This window comes from Harmonia axyridis, chromosome 1 (genome assembly GCF_914767665.1).
Source record: "Harmonia axyridis chromosome 1, icHarAxyr1.1, whole genome shotgun sequence".
Classification (NCBI taxonomy): Eukaryota; Metazoa; Arthropoda; class Insecta; order Coleoptera; family Coccinellidae; genus Harmonia; species Harmonia axyridis.
The window spans coordinates 52462472-52488471 of NC_059501.1; the positions used below are offsets into that span (position 1 = coordinate 52462472).

Genomic DNA, 26000 nt, shown 5'->3' on the forward strand with positions numbered 1-26000 from the left:
TACGTAGAAGATTCTTTCTCTTTTTCCACCTTCATTAATGAATTCCAACTACCAGAAGATTATGTCCTCATCAGTCTTGATGTAGTATCCCTCTTTACCAACATTTCATTAGAATTAGCTCTGTCTGCGATTCAACACAGATGGGAGTCCATCAGCAGCCACACCACGATACCAAAGGAAGACTTCATAAACATCATCAGATTTCTTTTCAACTCAAACTATTTCATCTTCCAAGGTAATTTTTATAACCAAATACAAGGTTCCCCAATGGGGTCTAAATTCAGCCCTTCCATTGCAGAGATAGTGATGGATTTCCTCCTAGATAGCATCCTAACAGATATCCCCTTTGAGATGCCTTTTATTAAAAAATATGTAGATGACATCATTTGTGCAGTTCCCAGTGATAAGACCTCTTACACTCTTGAAAAGTTCAACAGACAGAGTGAGTCTATCAAATTTACCATAGAATTAGAAAATAACAATAGTGTGCCCTTCCTAGATACCCTAGTCATTAGAAGACCTGACAATACACTGATTCTTGATTGGTATAGAAAACCCTCGAGCTCAGGTAGATACTTGCATTATTTTTCCAACCACCCTCAGAGACAAAAAATCAATATGGTTACAGGATTGAAGAATCGCATACAAAGGATATCACACCCGACTCTAAAGGAGAAGAATATGAAACTATTATATCAGTTGATGCTTGAAAATGGTTACCCCAAGAACCTCTTAAAGAAATTGATACACAATTCATCGAATTCTGGACAGCCACAGAATAACGATGAAATCGCATCCACCAATTTAGACCAGAGAATTATATTTACTTCTATTCCACTGATTAATGTAATGACAAAATCCTTAATAAACTTATTAAAAACTGAAAATATCAAAGTGATACCTAGAACTGAATTTAAATTAAAGAGACTTTATAGTAATTTGAAAGATAGGATAGAAACTAAAAAGAAAAGCTGTGCTGTATACAGAATACCCTGTCAAAATTGTGATGAGGTATATATCGGACAAACATCCCAACAACTAAAAAGAAGAATAACCCAACATATTAGCGACATTAAGAATCCTAGAAAGATATGTGCACTGGCAGAACATGTAAGATCAGTTGACCATCGAATGGACTATGATTCAGTGAGAGTTTTAGAGTACGAGGAGAATATGAGAAAAAGATGTTTCCTAGAGATGGTTCACATTAAGCGACATGAAAATTCCATGAACTACAGAAAGGATATAGAGAATATAAGTAACATTTATTCATATCTAATACATTCAAACCAATTTAGTGGGAGTGAATTGTTGGACTCATCAAGTTCTATGTTCTCGAATGTCAGTTGAAGATCTATGATGTTCTATGAACCCGACCTAACCCTACCCCTTTCGTTTTTACGCAGTTGTCAGATGAGTGAAGAAAGTTTTTTCAATAGAATTATCAAGAGAATAAAGAAGTGTGTGATAGGGAATTGATGAATATTAAAGACGTTATTGTATTAAAGACTATTTTGTGTTCAAAAATAATTTTTCCTCCGAATCTGTATAAGATTCAGTGCAACTTAAGATCTGGTAGCTCTTCGCATTTCGGTGCGTTTTAACATGTTGTCTTTTCTGCAATGTTTGTGTTATATTTGTATGTTGTTTGTTTTATAGAAGTCCTGAAGAAGATCCCAACCAAGGATCGAAACGTCGACCGATGAAATAAAGAAGATAGTGACAATTGAAGTTTTTCCAACACCCCTTAAACCATTGTTTATATATATATATATATATATATATATATATATATATATATATATATATATATCAACAATTATATATATATATATATATATATATATATATATATATATATATATATATATATATATATATATATATATATATATATATATATATATATATATAAATATATATAAATAAATAGATATAAACAAATAGATTTCCACTTCACCCAAGAGGTACTATTTGACGACACGTTGCTTTTTTGTTTTTAATGGGAAACCTCGCCTAGAATAGCCCTATTATAACCTAATATGAAAATGTAGTTCTCAAATCAATGAAATAAAATGAAACTCTTGAAAAAACAGAAATAATAAAATATTCAATTATCAACATAAAATATATATTTGAATAAACATAGAGAAAACCTCTCATGAATACATATAAATAAATGTATAAAATATAAAAAAATCTTATAAAGGCCACAAAAAATGTATTCTGGTCAAAAATGTATGAGCTTGCGTACCCTTTATTCATTTTTATAGATCAAATCAATTCGACGATCTTTCTTTGTCGCGAAGTCATCAATTATTTTCTCGAAAAAAATGTTTCCTCTGGCTAGTTCTTTAACTAAACCTCTTTCGATTGATATATGTGCCAGGTTATTTAAACGGTCTTGAGACATCGTGTTCCTACTGAAAGATTTTATTCTTTTGAGCGCTGAAAAACTTCTTTCTACTGACGCGGATGTTGGTGGCAGGAACAAAATCATACAAAATATCTTATATAATTCAGGAACATCGGAAACAATATTATTTGAGAAAATGAATTCCGTAATACCATTCAGCGTATTTGAATTGCCGAAGATAGCATTGTCCGAGTACAAAATTTGTAATTCACGTTTGAGTTTATCCTTATCGAAAAAGTTTTTGTAATTATCGATCAAAGATTTGAAAGGTATTTCCCGAAAATTACGAACGTATACATATATCAAATTTATTAAAATTCACTAGTTCCAAAAAATGAAGTGATGAAATGTCTTTAAACCTTATTTCAATTTGAGTTATAATTAAATCCTGAATTTCACAAAAAAGCTGTTTCATTGAGGAATTATCCGTGAGCTGAATTTCGGAATCTATTTTACGTTTTCGACGTCTAGCACTCGGTGGCATTACTTCTGGGAGTTTTTCTACTTCTGAATATAAGCGAATGAAATACTCATCTTCTGTGCGAAATTTTTTCAGAGTCGATATTAAAGAAGTGATTGTGGCGTTGCAATAAGTTATATCTGATAACTTATGCTGGATTATAGAAAAAACGGGATCTGTGTATGTAAAAATCAAATTAAAAGAGTGGAGAATGAACAAAAATTCGAAATCAGTCAACATTTTCTTCGGACCGGTACATCTGCGAAGGAGAACTGCGAAGCCATGTGCATGCAATTCTCCCCCCTACTGAGGTACGGCAGGCCGATCTTAACGCGAGGCGCGAATTACAGAACTTTTGAAATCAGGATGTTTTCAATGTTAGGAATATATTGATTATATTTTCATGATCAGAAAATCAATACCTAACTACTATCGAATGGCATAAATAAGTTCTTTTCTGATTAAGACGTAATATCTCATAATTAACCATTCATTTGAATATATTAATTATATTTTCATGATCTGAAAATCAATAGCTACTATCGAACGGCATAAATAAGTTCTTTTCTGATTAAGACATAATGTCTCATAATTAACCATTCATTTAATTATCAAATATTTGAAATAAACTGTGAAAAGTTGCTGCTTGACGCTCTGCAATAGGAGTAACAGGGTAGGCGCACAGATTACGGATAACGGATTATCCGTAATCTGTGGTTAGGCCTGCCGACCCTGTGTATTGGGAAGCGACCTAACATCGAGTTGTTGTGCCGTTCTACTGAGTGGTCGTATTCTGGGCGTATGTCGTAGTATCTTTTCCTTTACGTAGCGCTGCTTCGGCCATCGGCTCTTGGCCGACTTAACGTGATGCTTTCAGTGACATTCCAGGAGTTGCAATTGTAATATTTATGTTACATTTCAGACCTTATGTTACGGTGTTACGTACAATTCTGGAATAACCTGTTTGGGGTGATGTTACGAAAAGTAACCATTTACGATTGTGGTTTGTTACAATTTATAAAAGGGAATAACAACGCTGGATGCTTTGGAAATCGAATATAAGGTGGGTCCGAAAGAAAATATTGGCCGGTAAAAGTTATATTTTCCTATTCTGAGTGGAAATATTCATTACCGAGGGAATTTGGATATCGAAATCGATAACTCATATTGAGTTTGAATGAATTGAATATCTAGAATTATTTTCTATTTCCCGATAATTTTTGGGTCGGCCCGGCCGACCCTGCCGACCCTGACGAGCCGTCACTGCAATTGGTACAGGTTGGTCAAAAATACAATAGTTTTGTGTGTGCTCATAAAGTAACGCGTGAAATTAACAATACTATCAAAAATATCTTATTGTCTAGCGGCAATTGGTTTGAATGTGACTCGCTTATGCTCGTCCTGGAATTTTGTCTATTCGTCCAAAAAAACCCTATTTTCCGGACTTGTTACGTAAATTACTATTATATGAGAAAATGCAACAAAATATTGAAATTCTGGGAATACTGAGAACGCAGTTCTTATTTGAAAATTGGTTAAATTTCTAGTCATAGTTTTAGGTCTTAGTTTTTTGGAAAAAGCCTCATTGATTTGTTAGCATTAAATTCTTCGTTTTCAGTTGCATAAATCTATAATCTACCATAAGATAAGAGTTTTCCATCCGAATATGCGATAACCCATATTGCACTTACACTCAATAATATAATAATGATCGAAATAAAATTTCTACGGTCTATGGATTATAAAATAGAAATTTAATTTTTACTTTATACATTCGAATCTTTTCGAGGATAGGATTATGTAGGAAGTTTATGTAGGTATCTACCTCATTTCGAGTGTTTTGCTCTATTTTTCGTAATTAATATTCTGAAATCTAAACGATAATAAATAATATCACTTATGAAATATCAGAGATCCCTCTCCAAAAATCAAACATCAGTTGGTGACATTTATAGAAAAGTTTGTAAAAAACGGTAGTGACACCCTTTTGCGGAATTATAGGCTGGGTATGCTGGGATATTTATTTGTTGAATAAGGAATATTTCCAATAACAGATAAATTCTTCGGAATCCTTCAAGTTGTGATTTGATAGTAGTTTCAATGAGTACCTACTTTTTTCACAAGTTAATATATTTAAAGGTGTACCTTAACCTTCCTCTCCCAATTAGTTCTCTTAAGTGGAGATTCTGTACGGAAATCTCTCGATCTACGAAATCAATTTTTGGAAGAAACCTTCGTATGGCAGTTTAGAATAACCTCACTGAATTTTTTCACAAAAAAGAATTTTTTTGTTTCATAATATGTACTTCGAAAATTGAAAGCTTTTTCAATTATTTCAATGGTGAATATCAACATTTTTTCATTAGATGGATTCACCAACAATTTCGAGAAATACCTTGTTCCCTTTAGTTTTTTCTCCTCTATTCGAATATCCTATCAAATTCTAGAAATTTTGATATACAGGGTGTTTTTTTCGGTTGAATATTATTTTTTCTAGGCCGAACCTGAAAAATAAATTCAGTTGCTATTTCTATATGAAGCAGTTGTTGCAGAGGATAGACGTACCAAATATCCTGAAAATATATAGGGTACTTTGAAAGTTATGGATAATAGGAGAAATTGATAAAATCAATAAAACACTAGGTATCTGGTTCTTGATCATAAAGAGATACCAAATACCTACATATAGGTTATTCTGACGCACCTCATCAGTGTCCTCTATCTACCCTTAGCTTCCGCTCATTCACCAATGAATCATCCTGCATAATAGACATTCATTCAGTTTGAGTGAGATCTCTGAGCTATTCAAAAAACACAAGTCTGAACCAATTTTCTCAATAGATAACGTTTCAAAGGTCACATTCAGTTCGAGCACTGCCATATTCATCGCTAGTTCCAGCATAATTTTTGGTTTCGACAATAATGATGAGTATCGTAGGCGCATCTAACCATACAATCATTAATTATTTATGATTATGAACTAGAAAAATTCAAAAGAGAGAATTAGCGGAAACTGTTTCGAATCGATATTCGGTGCGATCAGAACATTATTTTAGAGTACATCTTACAGGTGGCGCTACATGAATAGAGGTACCAGAATTTCACAGATATCTATGTGAAGTAAATAATCAAGAAACCTATTTCAAGCGTAGGTGAGCTTGTTGAAATGATAAGTTACTGACTCAATTTTCCTATTCAACAAAAGTAATGTATGTTATCTACGAATATAATTCAACTGGATCTTTAGGGTGGGAAAAACCATTCGCTGAACTTTGTCGGAAGAAATTTAGGATCGAATCAAAAGATGGGAAATTCAAACAGATAACGTTTCTGGTGGAAACGATATAGGCCGTTAATTCCTTTCGTTCATATGTTTTCATCAAAAATTTGAATGTGAGGATTATATTCATTCTTCTGTTTATTAATATATTTTGTGTTATAGTACCGAATTCATTTGAACAGATGGCTCTGTATTGACGAGTATGCGCTGAGAGTTCAATGAATCTTTCCAGTTGTTCTCTGACCCACATTTACGAATTCCTCCACGTGTGATTCAGGTTTATGACGTATAATGACGTAGCAGAAGCATAAATGTGCTACGTGAAGCTGCTACAGATGATGCTGATGCAGTCCTGTAATTCCAGTTCGAAGACCTAGCACGTATTGTCGAATGCTGATGCGGTAATATTGGCCATTTGCCTTGAACAACCGACTATTTCGCGGTTTTGCCATCTTTTATCAATAAAAAATAATTTCAATGAGACATCGAGACATGATTTTAATTTTGTTCAAAGAATTGGTGAATGAAACAGTATGCTAATATCAACTAGTTTGTGCAATAAATGTATTAAGGCAAAACTTTCGTCTCAAGGGATTAGCTTGAATATTATGAGCGGTTATTTATAATTATATATTCATTATCAAGAATACGTTTTGAATAAATAACATCAATGTTCCCGCAGAAATGAAAGTAAATAAGGCTTATATTTTTAAAAGAACTTTTCTTTTTGAATGATTTTAAATTGCGCATTTTCTTATATTTTTTGATATATATATATATACTAATGAGAACTCATCATTACTATAGAAACAGTTGTTATTGAATATTTAACTGCAGAAGTGAGTGAACCGAATTTTCATTAGATTATTTCGATTGCTTCACTATCAAAAACACTTACTGAATATGTTTTTGTGGTGAATTTTTTCCTTTTGCTGAAAAGGAAAATCTTTATAGTAGACCAGTAGAAATATAAAAATCTAGAGCCAATACCGGGTGATTCAAAAGTACTTTGACAAACTTCCACAGGTGATCTCTCACATGTTCTAATATGAATTGTCCAAATATATATATAATATGTCCGGAAATACTTCGTTTCCAAGATACAAGGTGTTGAAGTTTTATTTTTATATTCTTTTTGAATAACTCTTGAAATAATGAACTTAATTGAACGAAAATTGGTATTGAGAGGTTTTTTGAGGTGTCGAATTCGAACCTGTTGATATTAAGGTATAAACTGACCAACGCAGACTTCAGGAGCGGGAACGAAACTTTTGCGGTATGGAAATCAACGGCGGGATATGGAGTTCATATGGGTACGAATAGAACCCATGCGAATTGCGGAATATCTGCGAATTAATTTAGGTTGGCAGCGTGCAGTGTTTTCCCGAAATTCGCACAGTAGTTTTGTCTTATTATTATCGCGTTGGTGTGCATGCTATGCAATCTGCCCGCTGCCGCATCTAACGCATCGCTCCCGTTCCCGCTCCCGAAGTTTGCGTTGGTCTGTTTATACCTACCTATATTATGCTCTCATTCGTAGGGGCAACACCTCTTATTCTTTTATAAATATTCATAACTTTTTAGGGTACTTTTAGCACATTTTTCAGTAAAATAATCGATTCCTTTATCATATCTACGTATAAAAGCTACAAGTTTACAAGTCTCTATAAGTAACCGTTTTCTTGATATTTCAAGTCTGATATTCGATGCGTGTTGAAGTTATTACCATTTATTTAATATTTTTCACAAAAATGTTTAGGAAATGAATTTGTTTAAGTTTTTTGTAGGGGACGTCATCTATTCTATCACCTACAGTGACTTAATAAAACAAAGTGGCGACAATACGTTCAAATTGAGACTTAAAATGGCGAATTTGGTGGGCTTAATCATAGAACCAAAAATCAGGTAAAAACCAGCATCCAATCAAAAAGGAACCCACTCATGTCGCCACTGTGTTTTATTAAGTCACTGTACCTCTACTTTTTCCTCGTTTGAAAAGGTCATTACTTTCGGGCACGTCCATGTATAACTTCAACACTTTGTATCTTAAATATGAAGCTTTTCCGGACATATATTTATTCTTTCTCTCTCTTCATTTAGTCAGACAATTCATATTAAAATGTTGCGAGGAATCACCTCTTGAAGTTTTGTCAAAGTACATTTGAATCGCCCAGTATATTGGTTTCCTGCTTTTAGCTCACTCTATTATTTCATCACAAAGTCTGTAACATTCGAATTTAGAACAGGAAAACGTTTCAAACGATAAGGTTTGATGACTGATGACGGACCCGTAATCAAATTCGATTCTGTCCGTCCGTCTAACCGTCTATAAGTGCTGTATAACTTTGAAACAGAAGCGAGAACAGAAGGACCTCAAAACTTGCAAGTTGGTTCGAATATCAAATGTCGCGGTAGAGATAGTATCTGAGCAAATTACTACTAAAGGTTCCGCAAATATGTTTTTTTTTGTTAATTTTAATTAATCAAGTTAAAAGTTTGCCTTCGAATGTAGAATGGCAATTTAAAACCTTGAGCAAAGTTTTATATTGATCAAATGATCAGAACCATAGAAAATTCAAGAAGATATAAAAAAAATACCCAATAGGTATCAATAGGGATCACAAAACCGACGAAGTTGAAATTTTGGTTGTTTATAGGAATTAACATTTCCATGATTTGTGCATTACTCCGTACCATTACTATCACCAAAAATTTGTTGTTGAACCAAAATACGTATCTCGTTCACTTGTTTTCTTTAAAGAGATATAACCATAAATTTCATTACTTCACATATGCATTTTTACTGAATTTGCTCAGAAAAAAATAGTATTAACATCGGAAACATGATAAACAAAACCCCCATGGTTACATGCTTCCTTAACTCTCACCTTTCAAATCACTTTGTTGATATGTTCATTTGAACTGCCACCGAAGAGTTCAAAAACATATCATAACGTTTTCGAACTGAAAGTTTATCGATCATACTCGATCTAAAAATGAAAATAATAGGGTGTTATTATTTTCTTATTTTCAAAATTATATGAATTCTGAGTGAAATATTATCAACTGTTTCAGAATTATTATCATATTTTATGTGCATGAAAATTTCTTCGTGCTCTGATGAATGAATTTTGGAACATGTGATTTTATGAACTGAATTTCTTATCTCAAAACACTGCAAAGTCGACCACAATCCAACATATTGGAAACTATATGGTTTATTATTTCCTTGTATCTAAAATATATTTATATCATTGAAACAAAAGGATTTATGAAATAAAAATATTTTCCTTCGGGACTCGTACCTATGCCAATGCGACTTCAAAGTGAGGTATACCAACCAGACAACCAAATTTTGAAAAAAATTATATAAATTCTAAAGAACTATGAAATTTTGATATGCAAGGTTCTAGCTGAATTTGTTTCAAGAGTATGAATTTATTCTCTTCTGAAACTTTTGCTTCATCATTACAACTTTATTTGCCAGTAATTTCGTTGCCTTACGTTCGATTCATTTTCATTTGGATTATTCTTTGAGATGCGTTGTCACTCAAAAAATAGAGTCCTGTGAAATCATAATTCAAATCAAATAATAATAAGTAGGTAAAAATAATAATAATAAAAATTTACATCTTTGGGAACGCATAGAAATATTCGAGAACGATTTGATGATATCATTGCATCAATTTTAGATATCATTAGAACATTTGGAACAGTTTATGAAACAAGAAAAAATCAATACACTTTGCCACAGAATTTTTTTGAACTGCTAACAAAATTGAATATTCAATTGATGAAAACTAGATATGAAATGAAAATCGGATATAATTCATAATGGTTCGATCATTTGAAAAAATGGTTCATTCAGTTTAAAATTTCTGTCAATATCTTTTTTTTCAACAAAAAAACAAATGGAAAGAACTAACAAACTACTGAAACAAAATATGAAATTTTTGAAAGAATAAAGGAGGATCCTAAAGATTATATTTTCTTGATAAGTAATTTTGACGAATTCTAGTGTAACTTATCGTAATGAAACAGAAAAAAAGATGAAAATTTCTTCTTCGAATATAGGTAATATTCGAATTTTCCATTCATTCATAAAAAAGAAGTTATTTTTTTTACGTTCAGAAAACGTTGAATTTGCACACACAATAAACTCCAAATTTAGGAGACGTGTTCAAACAAGATATGTACCCTCAATAGAGGACCGCTAGAGGTTTTAATTCCGAAAATAGCAATAGAATTTATTCGCATTGATTAATATCCTACTTCAAAGCAATTTATCAATAATAACACAAATCTTCAATAAATAGAAATTATATAGATGGAAATGGTTGCCATCTGATTATATTCATTTTTGAAACATATTTTTTGAAGAATGAGTAGTGAAATTTCTACCCGTAAAATTGTAAATCAGAAGAAAGTAGGATAATGAAAAAAGCTAGTTTTTGATAAGAATTTCTCGATTTGTCTTTATCTTCCGACAGAAATTCAATATTTTAATGATTTGTATTTATTATTATTATTACTTCTAATTCCGAAAAGCGTAATGGAGTTTTAAAGGCAGGGTATTGATCCATTATTTCCAATAATAAATATTTGCGTCATTTGAAAAAACATATTATTGAAATAAAATACGGAATGAAAAACAATTGTGTTTCTTCATCAGTCCATATTTCCTTCAATGTTTTCTTCATAGTTTGGCAGTTGGGATCATCTGGACGTGAATAATTATGATAAACGAACAACTCCCAAAATCTCAGTGCATTGATATTCACCTCCTTACGGTAGAGAGAGCAATGTGACACTCCAAATCGGGCGCAAGCGTGGGGAATACACATTTACTGATCGGTGTAGCGCTAAGAAAGCTTAGTACATATCATCAAGTTGGCTTGGCGAGCGCACGCTGGTGTGGACCAAGTAGTAGCTGCGGTTGAGCCATTTTATTCGGTCGTATCAGTTCGAAATTAAAGTATCATTCTCCCGGGAAAGTGTGTTGTTGTGAAAATTCTGAAGAAGTTTCCTTCAACTAAAGAGTACCGTTCTATAAACATTGCTGCTTCCAAGGATAGTGATTTTTTTTAATTTTCAAAAAAGTGCTCGAGGACATGAAAAACTGAGTTCCGTTCTCGAAGAGGACGTTATGTCCGATTGAATCGTCGGAGAAAGAACTTAAATTATTTTAGTGAAAGTTTTGGACCGGAAGAAAGTTCCGAATACTCAGATTTCGTTTGTGCGTGCGTAAGATGGAATCGCCACAGATGTACGACAACCAACAGAACAATTCGGGATTGAACAATAACGAAGTGAAAAAATCCGTCATTATGAACAATAACAATAATTTGACCACCTTAAACAACAACGGTTCTTCCAAACAAACTGCCACCATCCTGAAACAGCATCAACTGCAGCAGTTTCAACAGCATGGGGAGCTGAACGACTTAAGTTCGCCAGAGATTTCGTTGGATCTCCATAATCTCATAGATGACTCGCATTTCAGTGATGGACTGTTCAGTGACATTTTGCAGAGCCAGTCAGGGAAGCATCTGCAGAATATCCACACTAGGCAGGTCGGTGGCATTTCGGCAAACAGCTACCCAAGAACTACTTTGGCATATATGCCCCAACCAGTGCACAGTGGAGCTACCTATTCTGGTACTCAGAACTCGAATAGTGACTCTAATAGTTCCGTAGCTAGTGACGTGCCGAGCATAAAGGAAGAACCAATAGATCCTCAGGAAATTCGCAGGATGACATGCAACCTGAATATTGTTCCTAACTCCTACATGCCGGGGGTGTACCCGACGAACCCCAATGCTACGTTCACCACGTTAACCCCTAGCCCTGTAATGCACCATGGTTTGAGTTTGAACGCCATGAAGAGCAAAAGTGCAATGATGTCGCAGCATGTCGCAAGAAAAAGTGTGAAGCCTTGCGACAAAAACAGCGACGAATACAGGCGTAGGAGAGAAAGGAACAATATTGCTGTCAGGAAAAGTCGCGAGAAAGCGAAAGTGAGAACCCGCGAAACCGAGGAAAAGGTCAAACTCCTCATGAAGGATAACGAGAAATTGGTGAAGAAAATCGACGCACTCAACGAAGAACTGTCCATCATGCGTAATTTCATCAATAATAATATGCCAGGGCAAGCAGAACTGTTCCACAGAGAATTCAATAAACAATTGGATCATCTGCACATTCAACAACAACACATGTAAGAATCTTTAATTGAAAATGGCAAATATTGTTCGGTATTTGAAGTTCTTTGGTGATTTTCTGATTGTTTCCTTTGCCCTCTAGGTCTGATGTGAGGCATCAACTGATGGACATGGCGCATGATTATGGACCGTAGTTCGACGTCTCGAGAAATCAGGAAAATCGAAATATAAATTGATTCTACTAGAGACAATAAACTTGAGACAATAAATTCAACGTTTTAATTCAACGTTGAATATCTAGTCACTTTTTCATTTATTTCAATCGAAAGTCAACAACTCGAAATTATATTTGAAATTCGAATAATCAAAAATCAGATGAACTCCAAAAGAGTGATCTGAAATTTGAGACATCTTTGAAACCGAATTGCAAATTGTCACTCCGGAAGTTTCGAAAATTTTTCTCACTAGAGAAAAAACAACTGAAAATAACAACTGTCCAGACGAGGCGTTTCATACCTGTTTGAAAACAACGGATTTCATCCTGATATCACCTCATCACTATTAGGAAAAAGGAGTTTGAAAGTAAGGAACAGTGTCTAAATTATTCAGTAACGTACTTATTTCTGAAAAAGTGCTTTTCTGGAGTTTCATCAATGGTTCGATGAATCATTTGATCATGCTCAATCGATACATTATTATCCGAAAAAATCAGGAAATTTTTTTTTTCTGGTTCAAGTTTTTTAACAATTGTCAGTTGATTATCGAATGAAAATGGTTCGATTATTAATGATAAATTTCTTGGAAGTAAATGATAAATGCAACCAGATATAGATGAACTGAAAAGTTAAAGGAAAAATCCTTTATATTTTAGAAAGATATCACTTCGCGAATTCGAAATTGAAAAATCACGAAAAGAAAAAAATCATGAATGATTTTTCTACCATTCAGAGATATAGCTTCAGGCTGTAGTTACTCAGATGAAATTTCGTTATTATGATCAATAATAACCTTATCATCAAAAAAAATTGCTTGTTGCTACATCCTGAAATAGCATCAGTTCTTGCTGCTTTATAAAATGTGATGAATTTGATTGAGACATGACCATCTAATATCAAACGTGGATAGAAATTTTGAGTTACTTCGTACCACTGAGATCGAAATACAAGGAAGGCAGGTGATGTTCGTCAGAAAGTATCTAGTCAATTTTCGTTGAATCATAAACATTCTCTTTCAAGTCCGAGAACGCCAAGTTGGGTTCAGGATCTTTGGTGCTATCGTCAATTATTAACATCCAACCCAGTGACTATAAAACATCACATTCAATTTTCGATTGATTTCCAAATGTGTTTGGAAAATTCTATTTAAGTAATGCTTCTACACAGGATCTCCTAATAAATATTCGATTTATTAATTTATTGAACAAAAATGCGAATTGATTTTTCGCATTGCAATCAAGAGTTTGTTGACGGGTATTAAAATGAATAATTATTCCGTTCTTTATTGTGATCTTGAATTTTGTATTTGAAGTACGAGTTAGTTTTTGGTTGACGCAATGTACCTTGTAAAATAAGAATATTGTATTTGAAGAGATGTATTTTTGTAAAAATATATCACTGTTGTACTTTATAGTTTTATATAATGTAATATATAGTTATAAATTATGTATATTAGTGTAATGTTAATGTTACATATTTCCAAAGAAGTACATATTTGTAATATAAATATTCTAGGGTGTACATTTTTTACTACTTTCTTGTTTTTATTTAATAAATTTTGATGAATATGTCTTGTGTTCTTACAATGCATTCCTACCATTTTCTCCTATATGTTTTTTCGATTAGCCTTTTTCATACCACATTCATACAGGGTGGCCATTTGAAAACGAAACAGACGAGATTACAGACGAAATAAAGTTTTTCGATAGAAATGCTCGGACAGGTCGATTTCTGTTTCGAGGGGGACAGCTCAAGATGTAGGTTACGGACGCATAGCGCTTCAACCCTTGCTGCTACAACCCCCACCCCCAATTTTTGAATAGGGAAGATGGGGTGAGTGATACCTCAATTTAAAGGTATTTTTATACTGATTTCAGCACAGTAATTGTTTTTTCATTTTATGCATTAGTTCTCGAAATATTCATGCGTTAGTTAGTTAGGAAGGAAGCCACAGTCATGGTTGTTTTGAAGCTCGAAATGTCGATTTTTCACAAAACACTACAAGTGCCATGAAAACACCACTTCATTTTCAAATACTTAGTTAAGAATATTTCGAGAACTAATGCATAAAATGAAAAAACAATTACTGTGCTGAAATCAGTATAAAAATACCTTTCAAATGAGGTATCACTCACCCCATCTTCCCTATTCAAAATTTGGGGGTGAGGGTTGTAGTAGCAAGGGTTGAAGCGCTATGCGTCCGTAACCTACATCTTAAGTTGTCCCCCTCGAAACAGAAATCGACCTGTCCGAGCATTTCTATCGAAAAACTTTATTTCGTCTGTAATCTCGTCTGTTTCGTTTTCAAATGGCCACCCTGTATATGTTCCACGTTTAGAATCCAAACACACTACTGTTATTTTATCTTATCGCATGAAATATTCCAAATTATGCGAAGGAAATTGAACCCGAAGTTTTTTATACCTAATTTCGACTCAAACATTTAAGTTTTTATTATACGAGGCTGAGATATTGTGACAAAAAATATTGTAAATAATATTATACATATTAGTGAGAATTCAATTATTTTCTTGTTAAATTATACTTTCTGATTGAATTTTATTGTTCTTTATTTGATTTTTGACCTTTATAATTTATTGTTCAGAAGTTCAAATTCGTAGTCTCACCGATGAAACAATTGTACATACTTTCCTTCATATATTTCAAATCTGATTATCAATCATTAATTCCTAATGCTTTTTGATGAAAACTCTTATGGTCTAAACGAAACGAATTGATTTATCTCCTTTCCATAATTACTATTATTAAAACATATCGACATCAATTAATACTAAAACAGAGAAAGCAGAACTTTGTGCATTAAAATTTGTTTATTTTGGATAGATTTCACAAATTTTGGAAAATACGAGTAAATGCTGCATTTTCTTTAGATGAATTCGACATCCACGAAATTTCTGTTTTAATGTTTTTTTTGGATCTTAGCATTTTTCCTACCTCCTCTATAAATAATAGAAAAATTCGAAACACATTTGTCCGAAAGGGATTCTGTGGTTCATCGTTATGAAGTATGAGAAGAATTCAATAATTTTTTTTATTTGTGAAAGGTGCATAGCTGAATTTCAATACACTTTAATGTATCAACTTTATATTCATGCAAAATTTCAAAGGTAATCACAATGATCGATTCTGCGATATCGAATTTTTTTTCATCTTTCAATTATACGATCCTCACCAAATTTATATTGAACCTTCCTTCAACTCTGTTGCATTGTATTCATAAATTTCAGTTCGAACTCAAACGTATTTTTCATTTATTGGGAAAAAAAATCATGTGGATATAACTCCGAAACCAAAGAACGGATTTCGCTCTTTAAAGAAATTGACTCACATTCTCGAACCCTGAACCTCTTCGGACCTCTCGATTCGGATCTCTAATTCCAAATATAGCAAGATGATAAGCTCGCTGTTCAAATAGGCTGGCAAAAAAAGAATTTAGGGTGATACTGAAACAGTTCAGGATCTCGAATTTATACCATAAGAATAAGAACAATTGATAATAATTTATTTTTGGAGAGAAGAGATAAATAGAGCAGCATACACTGACGTTATAGAACGTGCTAGGGATAACTTTGACGTTCATATGAACTACTTCAAATCAGTGTAACCTGCCCTAAAGTGACCTAATTAAAACACAGTGGCGACAATTCGTTAGAATTGAGCCTAATATGAAGAAATTTAAAATTGATTACTTTCTAGTTGCAACTAGCTATCAAAATGGCGCATGAGGACATAGAACCATAGAACTTGAGACTGAACTGAACTGATACATGTCAAAATCAATATTATTGGGCTTGATAGTAACGAGCGATCAAATTCGTGGTCAAGAGTGCTGTGGAGAAATAAGAGTTGATTTTCTGTGTGGGTAGCGCTTAGCTTGCACCATATTCTTTCCAGATTCGAAGTATGTAAAAAAATGTTCGTGATATGGTTCAAGCAAAGCGCTACTCGTCAGAAAATCCACTAGAATTTATCCACTGCACTCTTGACAACGGTTTTGAAATGAACGCTCGTTATTTAATTGTATAAAGAACAAATTTATTGAACTGAGAAATACTACAGCGACTCACCAAAATGGGCCTTACATTTTGAATAATTTTGAAAAATCAGGTAATCGGAGAATGTAAACAAAAAGCCGCCATCAGCCACTTATTACACTATTACTATCAACACATTCGAATACGAAGAAATGTCTGAGCAATTAGCAGTTTTGAAGAAATTAAATGAAGATTTAGAAAGAACCATTCAATCTGTCAAGTTGGATAATGAGGAGTTAAACAAATTAATTGCAGATATCAGAAACAGTGTTAACACCCTAGAATTGCAAAAGTCTCAACTGAAAATAAAAACTAACTCTCTTCAGAGTAAAGTTGTAGATATGGAATTGAAAATCAACAATAGTGAACATCATGCAAACTATGCGAAAGATGATCTTGACTCATTGATGAAAAAAATAAGCGAATTAGAAGGACAAATTAATGACAAAAAACAGAATTGGAAAAACTTAAAGAGGAGCTATATGAATCTCAAGATGAACTAATAGAAGTTACTGAAGATCTTGATTTAGAAGAAAAGAAAAAAGAATATTCAGAGAAGCAATTGTGTGAAGAGAAAAGGCTGAGAGAAGAGGTAGAAATTAAATTCACTACTATACTTACTATATCATAACGATATATGTGAAATTGTAATGTAACCATGTTGGGGACATGTAAAAATTGCGTATACTCCCTCTATCTATATTTATTACTCTATGCTACATGCCTACATGTACACCTAGCAGCTGATCGGACCAGAGAGTGCTGATACTACTCTATTGAATAAACAGTCTTGTTCTATGCGTTTTTGGCGTAGCCACAATAATTGTCAAAATTGTCATTTTCAGTTGAAAAGATCGATAATTTGAGTATGCAACAATGTTGTTGGTTCATATCGTTAGAAGTTGGATGTGTTTTTTCGGCACTTGCCTTCTTGGTAATGCAGAAAATATTTAAATGTTAACAATTCTCATAATTTTAAATTCTAGATTATTTCTGTAAGTGAGATGTTTCTGGGAAGATTGATCAATCTTGTTGAAGGTGAGACAATGATTTATTCATCTGCATTTCTGGTCGTATTTATTAATAACAAAAATAATACTGATCCTACCCCTTTCACTAATCGGACCAACTTGGATTTGAATGAATGGAAATTATTTTCAAATTTCATGTAAACTAACGAGGAAAATTTGATATAATCACAATTGATTCTTCGAAGTAAGAAAGAGACGGAAGGCTTTACGAAATTTAAAGACCATTGCAAGAGTTTTTGAAAGAATCTCACTCAATCCCAATTCATTAAATATTTTTGGATGTTTCTTGTTGTCGCTTGGAGGTAAAAGAGGTTTAGAATACCGTAAAAATATCCCCTTTCAATAAAAAGTGACTATAGTCTGAGCTTTTTCCTGGAATATTGACGAGTTTCTAAACAAATATTTTGTTTCATTCAATGTTGGCCAATGTCATAATTTTTATTTTTTCACACTTACTTGGAATGAATAATGAAAATATATAATTCACGATAACTTCACGTGTAGCACAAACCACCCATAATTCAGGTTATGACCGAATGTTCAAGTGAACCTTAAGTTTAAGTACTAGTATCTAAAACTATTAAAAATATTTTCTAAGACTCGTATTGACTAGTGTTATGATGAACATTTCGATAATTTCGTCTATAATTTTCCGAATTTTTCAAAGATTTCGGAGAAAATGTTGCAACCCTCATTTCAAATCAGTATATTATGATTTTAGAAGGGCAAATGAAATTCGGGATGAAACTTCATATTTTCATCTCAAATTCCATTAAGTTTGTCCAGAAAAAGATATTTCCCAAATTTCACTGATATCTATGTGTATACGCAAAAGATCAAGAGTAAAATAAGTAATCTTAATAATAGGTGTAGCTATTTAATTATTAATGACGAAAATAAAATATTTCTGATATGAAAGTCGAGATGTGATGTGAGCGTTCAGTGATCATGATGATTCATCGCTCTGTTTGATAGTTTTTTTTTAATTCTGTGGTAAATTCGATTAGGTAGGTAATACCACATAATACGAGAATGATATTTTATTATTAGTGAATACGAAAAAGTTTCCCACACTACAATTTTTGTTCGAAACTTTCAATATAGTAAAGTTATATGTTTTTTTAATTTCAGTCGAAAGAGCTGTTGTTGTTCTTCACGCCTTCGTATTCATGGCTGGAGCAATTATGCTTCTAATTGGTATTTTGGTTGTAAGTATATCTAATTTATTGGCTCGATTCGAAGGAGGATGACAAAATATATTGTGTGTATCACTAGTTAATTTCGATATACACAGAGTTTTTCATTGCAGAAACATCATTTCATTAGATTTTGTCTCAGTCATTTCTGCCGTGAATTTTAATTATATGATATTATTCTGGATTTCATTATGAAGAATTCCAGTTTTGGATAGTACGTAAAATATCGAATAAGGAATCAATGAATGACAAATTCGTGTAATTTGGGCTGTTTCCCATTCTTGAAGATTCATATCAAAATATACTAGTTGAATTCAGAAGAAAAAATTTCATTCATCTAAATCAATATGGAATATCTTGTAGCATCCATGAACATCTGAAAAAATATACTGGGTGGTTGGCTTGCTATGACCTCGGAAAGAAATGAGCAAAATTCATGAATCACCCTGTATTTCGGTAACCAAGGCAGTCAGACCCAATAAATGGAGTAAAACTTGAACCACCTCAGTATCCTCTATTCACTGTTCTTGTTTTTCCGTTTACCAATGAAACACCCTGTATACACTTATCTACTAAATTTTGTGGTAATTTAATCTGCATAGTTCTGCACTGAATGTCCGAAAAATCAAATTTGTTTCATATTTTTTGGATCGTTGAGAGTTTAGGTATCTGAGATAGGGGAAATTGTAACAAATTTTCAGTATTTTCATTTCATCATTGAATGAGTTTGAGATGACAGATAATAAGCAGAAAGATTTTCACGAGTTTCCATTGACCTATACGATATTCCAAAATATAAATTTCTGTAATATCAAAAATATAATATTTGAACATAGTTTAGCAAAATAAGGATTTCGATAAAAAAATTCATGAGGTGTGAAGAAATTCTACTCAACATTTTCAAATTCTGAAGGCAGATTATACGTATAAAATTTATTGAAATACAAAATGGGAATACCCGATTTTTGTATTTAAAACACAAAATACCAAATAGTTCTTTATTTTAAATAAGAAGCACTGAATAAAAATAAAAATAGAAATAAAACACGTATTTCGAAATATTTCATCGAAAAAAATAATACCTACTTTAAATTTTTTCTGGTGCATTTTTTTAAAATGAAAATAAGTATTTCGTATTTCGTATTGTGTATTACTATTATTTTGAAAATGTAACATTTCTGTCGAAAGAATGTGTACTGATCAATTATTCTTTTGTAGACTGATATAGTTTGCATATTTCTGTTCGTTCTTTTTGGTTTTGGTGCAGTTATTGCAAAAGTTGCTGCAGTTGTTGTTTTCATGATACATGGAGAGAGAAATGATCTAGAAAAAGTTTGGATAATTATTTACTCCTGTGTACTATTCGGTAAGAAAAAACAACTTGATCGCATATTTATCATGTTTGTCTTTCTTGAAGTAGTCCCCGTTCTTTGGAACCTGTTTTCACCTGCCATCTTTCCATTTCATACTTGAAATCTTTGATTCTATTGACTTTTTTTTTGTCGATTCATTTCAATTAGAATATTCCAGTAGTAATGATAATAGCTTTCAGAATTGTACAGACAACATTGTTAACATATAAGAAGAATCGGATGATTTAAATGTCATTGAACAATTTTCTCCTTATGAGATTGAGATCTTTTATGGATCCATAAATAGACAGGAGGATCGTTGATTCAATGCCAAAGAAAACATTTTTTGTCAATTGAGACTCCAGCCCGAGCTCCAGCCTTACAGAACACTGGACATGGCAAATGTCATCACTGAAAATAATATACATATATGTTTTCTTCATTCAGGATCTCCTCAGCGAAAAATTGTGATTTACTCATTAAGTTTTTTTGAGAACCGTTGAACGAAATTTTGAGCCGAAAATTTGGAATTTTTGAAATATTCCTTTTTCTTTCAACCTTAGACTTCATACGTTTTTTTCATGTTCTCAATAGATTAGTCAATCTCAGAATTATATGCGAAAATTTCTTGTCAAACCATAATGAAAACATTTTGCAGTTGTCCACTTCTATATAATACTTGTCGCTTGGAGTTTGGGCAAGAAACTGTGGCACCAGCATCATCATAATATTCAAATGTCAGTACAACACCACAGATGGGGACACCGTCGTCACCCTCCAGTCTTAGGAGTGTGAATCACCGAAGCCTTTGTTCATTATTTGACATAAAGTAATCAATAGCAGATTTATTAAGAAATAGTTTACTCAGGAATGGAAATCATGCATCGAAAAAGCCATGACTCTCTTATAATCTTTACATTTCTGTGAGTTAACGTTTTCCAGAAGAAATTTTGAAGATATGTAGGTACATAAGGATGTATATATTGAAGATATTTGAATATGTTTCAAGATTCATGAGAACTTCTATAATGATGAAGCATTCTTCAGACAAGATCATTCTTAGAGAACTTGTGTCGTTAAATATTCGATCAATTTCCTCTTGCATGGAATAACCAGGAATTGATTGAATTCGACATCTAAGTCCTTCACTACTTCCACATTATTTTATTATGTTACATTTCTCCACTAATGCAAGGTTCCAAAAAGAAAATAAATAATATTCAACAGCCACCATGGATTTTATATGATTTTACATATTATTATAGAATCTTGCAAATTATTATATAACACACGTAATTACTACCAGAGCACTGCTTGTAGACTTGTTCAAAAAACAAAAACTGAAAGTTGGAAAACTAGGTTGACATAGTAAATTTCTGAATATCAATGTCAACTTGCAGGTATGTGACTTCCTAGACTACATTGTGACCTTCATCGAGTAAGTGTATTTATTTATTATGCAGTTCTGTACATGGTCTTGTGGTAAGGAAATATTTATCCGTAAGATATGAGATGGAATATTGTGAGAAATATTGACTTTTCTGCTATGGAATCGAGAATCTATTGATTCCACTCATTCGTCCCAATGGTTTCAAAGACAATTTGGCTATTTCTTCAAGTAAAATACTTACTACCAATAATTTCATAAAACAACGCAGCTACTGTTCATTTTCGAAGGAAAATCACAAGGACACAACAATACGCCAAGGGGCTCGTCAGGGCGATTTTTAACTCTTCATACTCAAACATGAATAAGCCACGGAAAAAGTAGGTGTTTCATCACAAAGGGATAAGAACATAGGACACAACGCTGCACTGAAGTAGGGCAAATTGAAGCAAATTTTCAAAGTATTTATTGAAAACAAGGAAATAACAAAAGTGTAGATTCACCAAAAATCCGAATGAAGTGTCAAAATGAATTCATATATCTTTTTCATGAATTCCTTTCAGTGACATGTTATATTTTCTAAATTGATACATCAACCAGATATGATTTTCAAGCTCCTGAATCGGGTTTACAATTTGTCGACTAGAAATTTTTCAAATTGGCTTTGTGGATAAATATCAATCAATAAATCGTTTTTCACCATTCAATGTATGATGGTATATAAGTTTGAGAGAAGGAATCTGATCAGGACATTTTCTCTTCCTTATCATCTGGTTACATATAATGATTTAACAAGGAAGGTAAGACAGGTAAAAGCAATGGCTCTATTCAAGAAAAAAAAAGCGGCCAATTTTGATTTCATTCGGTTGATTTGATAAATTAGAAATCAATTTTACTTTTGAGCGTTAAGAAAACGGTGTCGCTATGCTACTAGATATGTTATAAATAAAATTTATTTAATTTTTATAAATATTTTAATTTAAGCTTCAAATGTCCAACATAAAGGAATGCTATATATGATTACTTTGAGAATAATACATCAAAAATATTTAATAACGATAATGTCAATTCTAAAAAATTATTATATTTTTGGATTATCGTAATAGTGTGATGCATGAATTCACCAATCTCCGATTAGAATGTATATAAGATTATACAAGTTGCTGAACATTCGATTCTTCAGCTTCGAAGGCGTAATTTAACATATTCTGAATGGAAAAAATTTCAATCATCTGATAAAATACTGAAAATATTACAGGAAATATTATTTCCTTCTTCCCCAAATATTAGATTTAAATAATTATCATAATCATGAAAAAAATCTTCAAATATATCAAATTAAAAGATTGAACGTGGAATTAAGACTCGAAAAATTTCATTGGAATCCTATTGGTTCGAAATCTTCAATTTTTATACCTGTTCTATTCAATCATAGAAGATCTCGAATCATATAGAAATCATTAATTAAACATCAATATTGGAAATTTAATTATTGGGAAGTACTTCTCTAACTAGGACTTGAAGGGTAGATACTGATTCGTTCCGATTGAAATCATCAAAATAAAATTTCATTACAAAAAAGAATTTCAACTTGGAAATTATAAGAGCTAGAGCTTTACGGTAGGGATTTTTGTACTTAATTGAAATAGAAAACTTGCTCGTTTACGTGGCAATGCAACTATTAACTTCAGATTTGAAGGAAATGCAGCAATCGATTCTTACGAATTTCACAATTTGAATACAAATAACTTTAACAGCTTCTTGTATGATTCTGGAGATTTACCATTGGAAATAAAAAAATTGAAATACTGCATTACTGCAATTAAAACACAGTGGTTCGTTGCATCCCTCTATCTAATGAAATAATGGGAAAGGAATTCGAAAATTATGAAAACGGGAACAATGAGGGATGAGTTTTAGCTTTGAAAAATATATAATTGAGAAACAAAACATTTTGTAAATTTGAGGATGGTAAATGCGTTTTCTGAATTAGATATCTCGATTTTCACCCTTTAAAACGTTTGCATAATCGCTTCGCGCTGGGAAGAAAAAAGCCGTAGTTATTAATCGATTTCCATATGAAATTACATGTGAAATGCATTATTAGTTTCAGAGAATCTATGAATTGTATACATTTCAAATTTTTCCGAAGGTAGATATGCCAGAAGAAATTATTTGAATTATTGGTATATTGAAAATAATATAAAAAAATCATTATTACTAGGACTAAAAGAGATAAATAGTAACTAAGAGATTCACCAGTAAATAACCAGTATATTTAGTTATACTTCAATAAGTAAACCAATATGAATTATTGAAAATGGATGCTCCTATCCCATAGAATATAAATAAATTTGAATGGAAACATAAAAATATCATGATGGCAGGTGGTAAGGTATTTCTTCTGAATTCTGAATAAATTATTCTCATTCAAAAATATAACAATATATTCAACTACAAAACTTTTTGGTAAAAAAATTTTTAATCGGTATTTCATTTCTACATGATTTGAATTGTTAATATCTACGAAATCTCATATCTAGAGACGTGGGAGAACTGTTGTTTTCTGTGTAGCTTTGTTACCAAATGTGGTAAAAATGTACTTACTTCCAAATTTTTGGGTATTTTTTTTTCGATAATTTTCTTGAATTTCCTATGGTTTTAATGAATCTAATCGAAATATTGAAATGGTTATTTTATACAGGGTGTTTCACCATTGATGCAACGCCCTATTACGATTAAACGCTGAAATGTTTTTTCGACACAGTATCACTAGGCTCCATTAGAGCTATATTTTCAAAATTTTTGGAAATACTGGGAGTGTACCCCCCTGTTTCCATTGAACTTTCTGATTGCATGGAATAAGTGAACCTTAATTTGTTGGAAGTTTCATATTCTTAAAATTCACCGCCTTTGAGATATTTCGATTTTCCATAAATTGGATGATCTTCAAAAAAACCTTATTACTTCGAAATCAATATATTCGAATGAAATATTGAAAGTAAAAACTAGAAGAACGGACCTATATAAGTACTGACTTTTTGATCATTGAAAACTCTTTCGGGTGTTCAAAATGAAACACTTTATTGACGACTTACTCGAACTATTATAAATAAGTATTTAAATGCTGATAAATAAATAGGTATTTCAGAAGGTATATCAAAATTCAGGAAAATTCAAGGTGTCATTTGATTTTTGTAATGAAAGAAAAAAGTATGAATTATTTAAAAATCAGGAAATACGTAGCTAATTAAAATGAATGAATGTCATATTCTTTTAACGAAATAAACGAAGTTGAGTGCTATAATTGATATATTGAAAGATAAGGGGGGGTTAGTCTTTAGAATTTATAAATGGATAAAAAATCTCAATTGAAAATCAATGGAAGAATATTTACAGTTTCTACTATTGAAGAATCTCTGTAACGAATTTGTTTTCAATTAAATTAGGTGATTAATTGCACCAAACTATTGCTCGTTTCGAAGGGTACTAATGTAAGAAATCCACAATTTCATTAAAATTGGAAAATACTGGCCTTAAGATTTTTATGCTGGATTTGGTCAAAATGGCGGTGGCAGCAGAAGAAAGGTGTGAAATGGCTAATCTCCAGCTTCAGGTAAGTATCCTCAGAAATAAAACATTCTCCTTCGAAGAGTACGAAACAACTATCAATTCTAATAATTATCTCCGTCGAAGTGAAACCCTACAAATGTAGTTTAGGAAAATTATTCATATATTTCATGACATTAATTTTTCGAAGTGTGAAAACCAAAACAGAATATGAAACGCTTAATCGCACTTACCTTATTTTAAGGGTTTTTTGTACAAGATATCCAAGAATTCCATTGCTTCAAAAAATATCACCTAATAGTCGGTAGGTATGTATAATATACAAATGCTAACAAAATGATACAATATTTGATTTATATCTTTTCAGGCAGTCGATCTAGAGACTCTTCAGATCTCGAATGACGCCGTAAAGTGGTCACTTATCCGCATAAACATTATAAAAACTTTGTTTCGTATATGGACACTGCAAGCCACCTGTTGTTTTCAATATGAAATACACAATAATGATATTGTCATTTATTGACAATTTTATTTAATGAAAAATGTAACAAAAAATGGACTTTCAATCGTTGAATAAGAAAATCTTTTGAATGTTTAACAAGAATTTTCGTAGATGAAACATAATACGAATAAAAATGAATTGTGATCTACAACAGTTATAATTAAAATTGATACAAATTGAAACATTTTTATTTATTATGCATTTACGCTGAAAGCAGATTGTACCAAAAAGAATATAGGTATAACTGACATGGTTTAATTCGATGATATTCGATGATATTATTGTATCATGATGTATGTAATTCATGACATTTTGGTTCTTATTTAATAGATTTTGCCCAGTAATTTTCGAGCTTATTTCGAAGGTGGCGTCCTC

At 32.1% G+C, this 26000-nt stretch overlaps 2 protein-coding genes across 4 annotated transcripts; both read left to right on the forward strand.

Annotated features, from left to right (window-relative positions):
* Positions 1 to 10804: 10804 nt before the first annotated feature.
* On the forward strand, positions 10805 to 14100 carry LOC123671100 (CCAAT/enhancer-binding protein). The gene is made up of 2 exons (XM_045604784.1): positions 10805 to 12373; positions 12460 to 14100. Exons 1-2 carry the CDS (start codon positions 11406 to 11408, stop codon positions 12509 to 12511), a joined length of 1020 nt encoding a protein of 339 aa, XP_045460740.1. The 5' UTR covers positions 10805 to 11405; the 3' UTR covers positions 12512 to 14100.
* Positions 14101 to 14854: 754 nt separating this feature from the next.
* On the forward strand, positions 14855 to 25623 carry LOC123671101. 3 transcript variants are annotated; one of them, XM_045604785.1, is made up of 5 exons: positions 14855 to 17521; positions 17574 to 17625; positions 18750 to 18826; positions 20033 to 20180; positions 20825 to 21222. In XM_045604785.1, the coding sequence occupies exons 1-5, from the start codon at positions 17456 to 17458 to the stop codon at positions 20959 to 20961; spliced, it is 480 nt and encodes a 159-aa protein (XP_045460741.1). In that variant the 5' UTR covers positions 14855 to 17455; the 3' UTR covers positions 20962 to 21222. The 3 variants fall into 3 exon arrangements, 1 of the variants encoding a protein (XP_045460741.1); XR_006746056.1 differs by adding an exon at positions 25491 to 25623 and having other exon boundaries at positions 17574 to 20180; positions 20825 to 25431; XR_006746055.1 differs by lacking the exons at positions 14855 to 17521; positions 17574 to 17625 and adding an exon at positions 25491 to 25623 and having other exon boundaries at positions 20825 to 25431.
* The last annotated feature ends 377 nt before the right edge of the window (positions 25624 to 26000 follow it).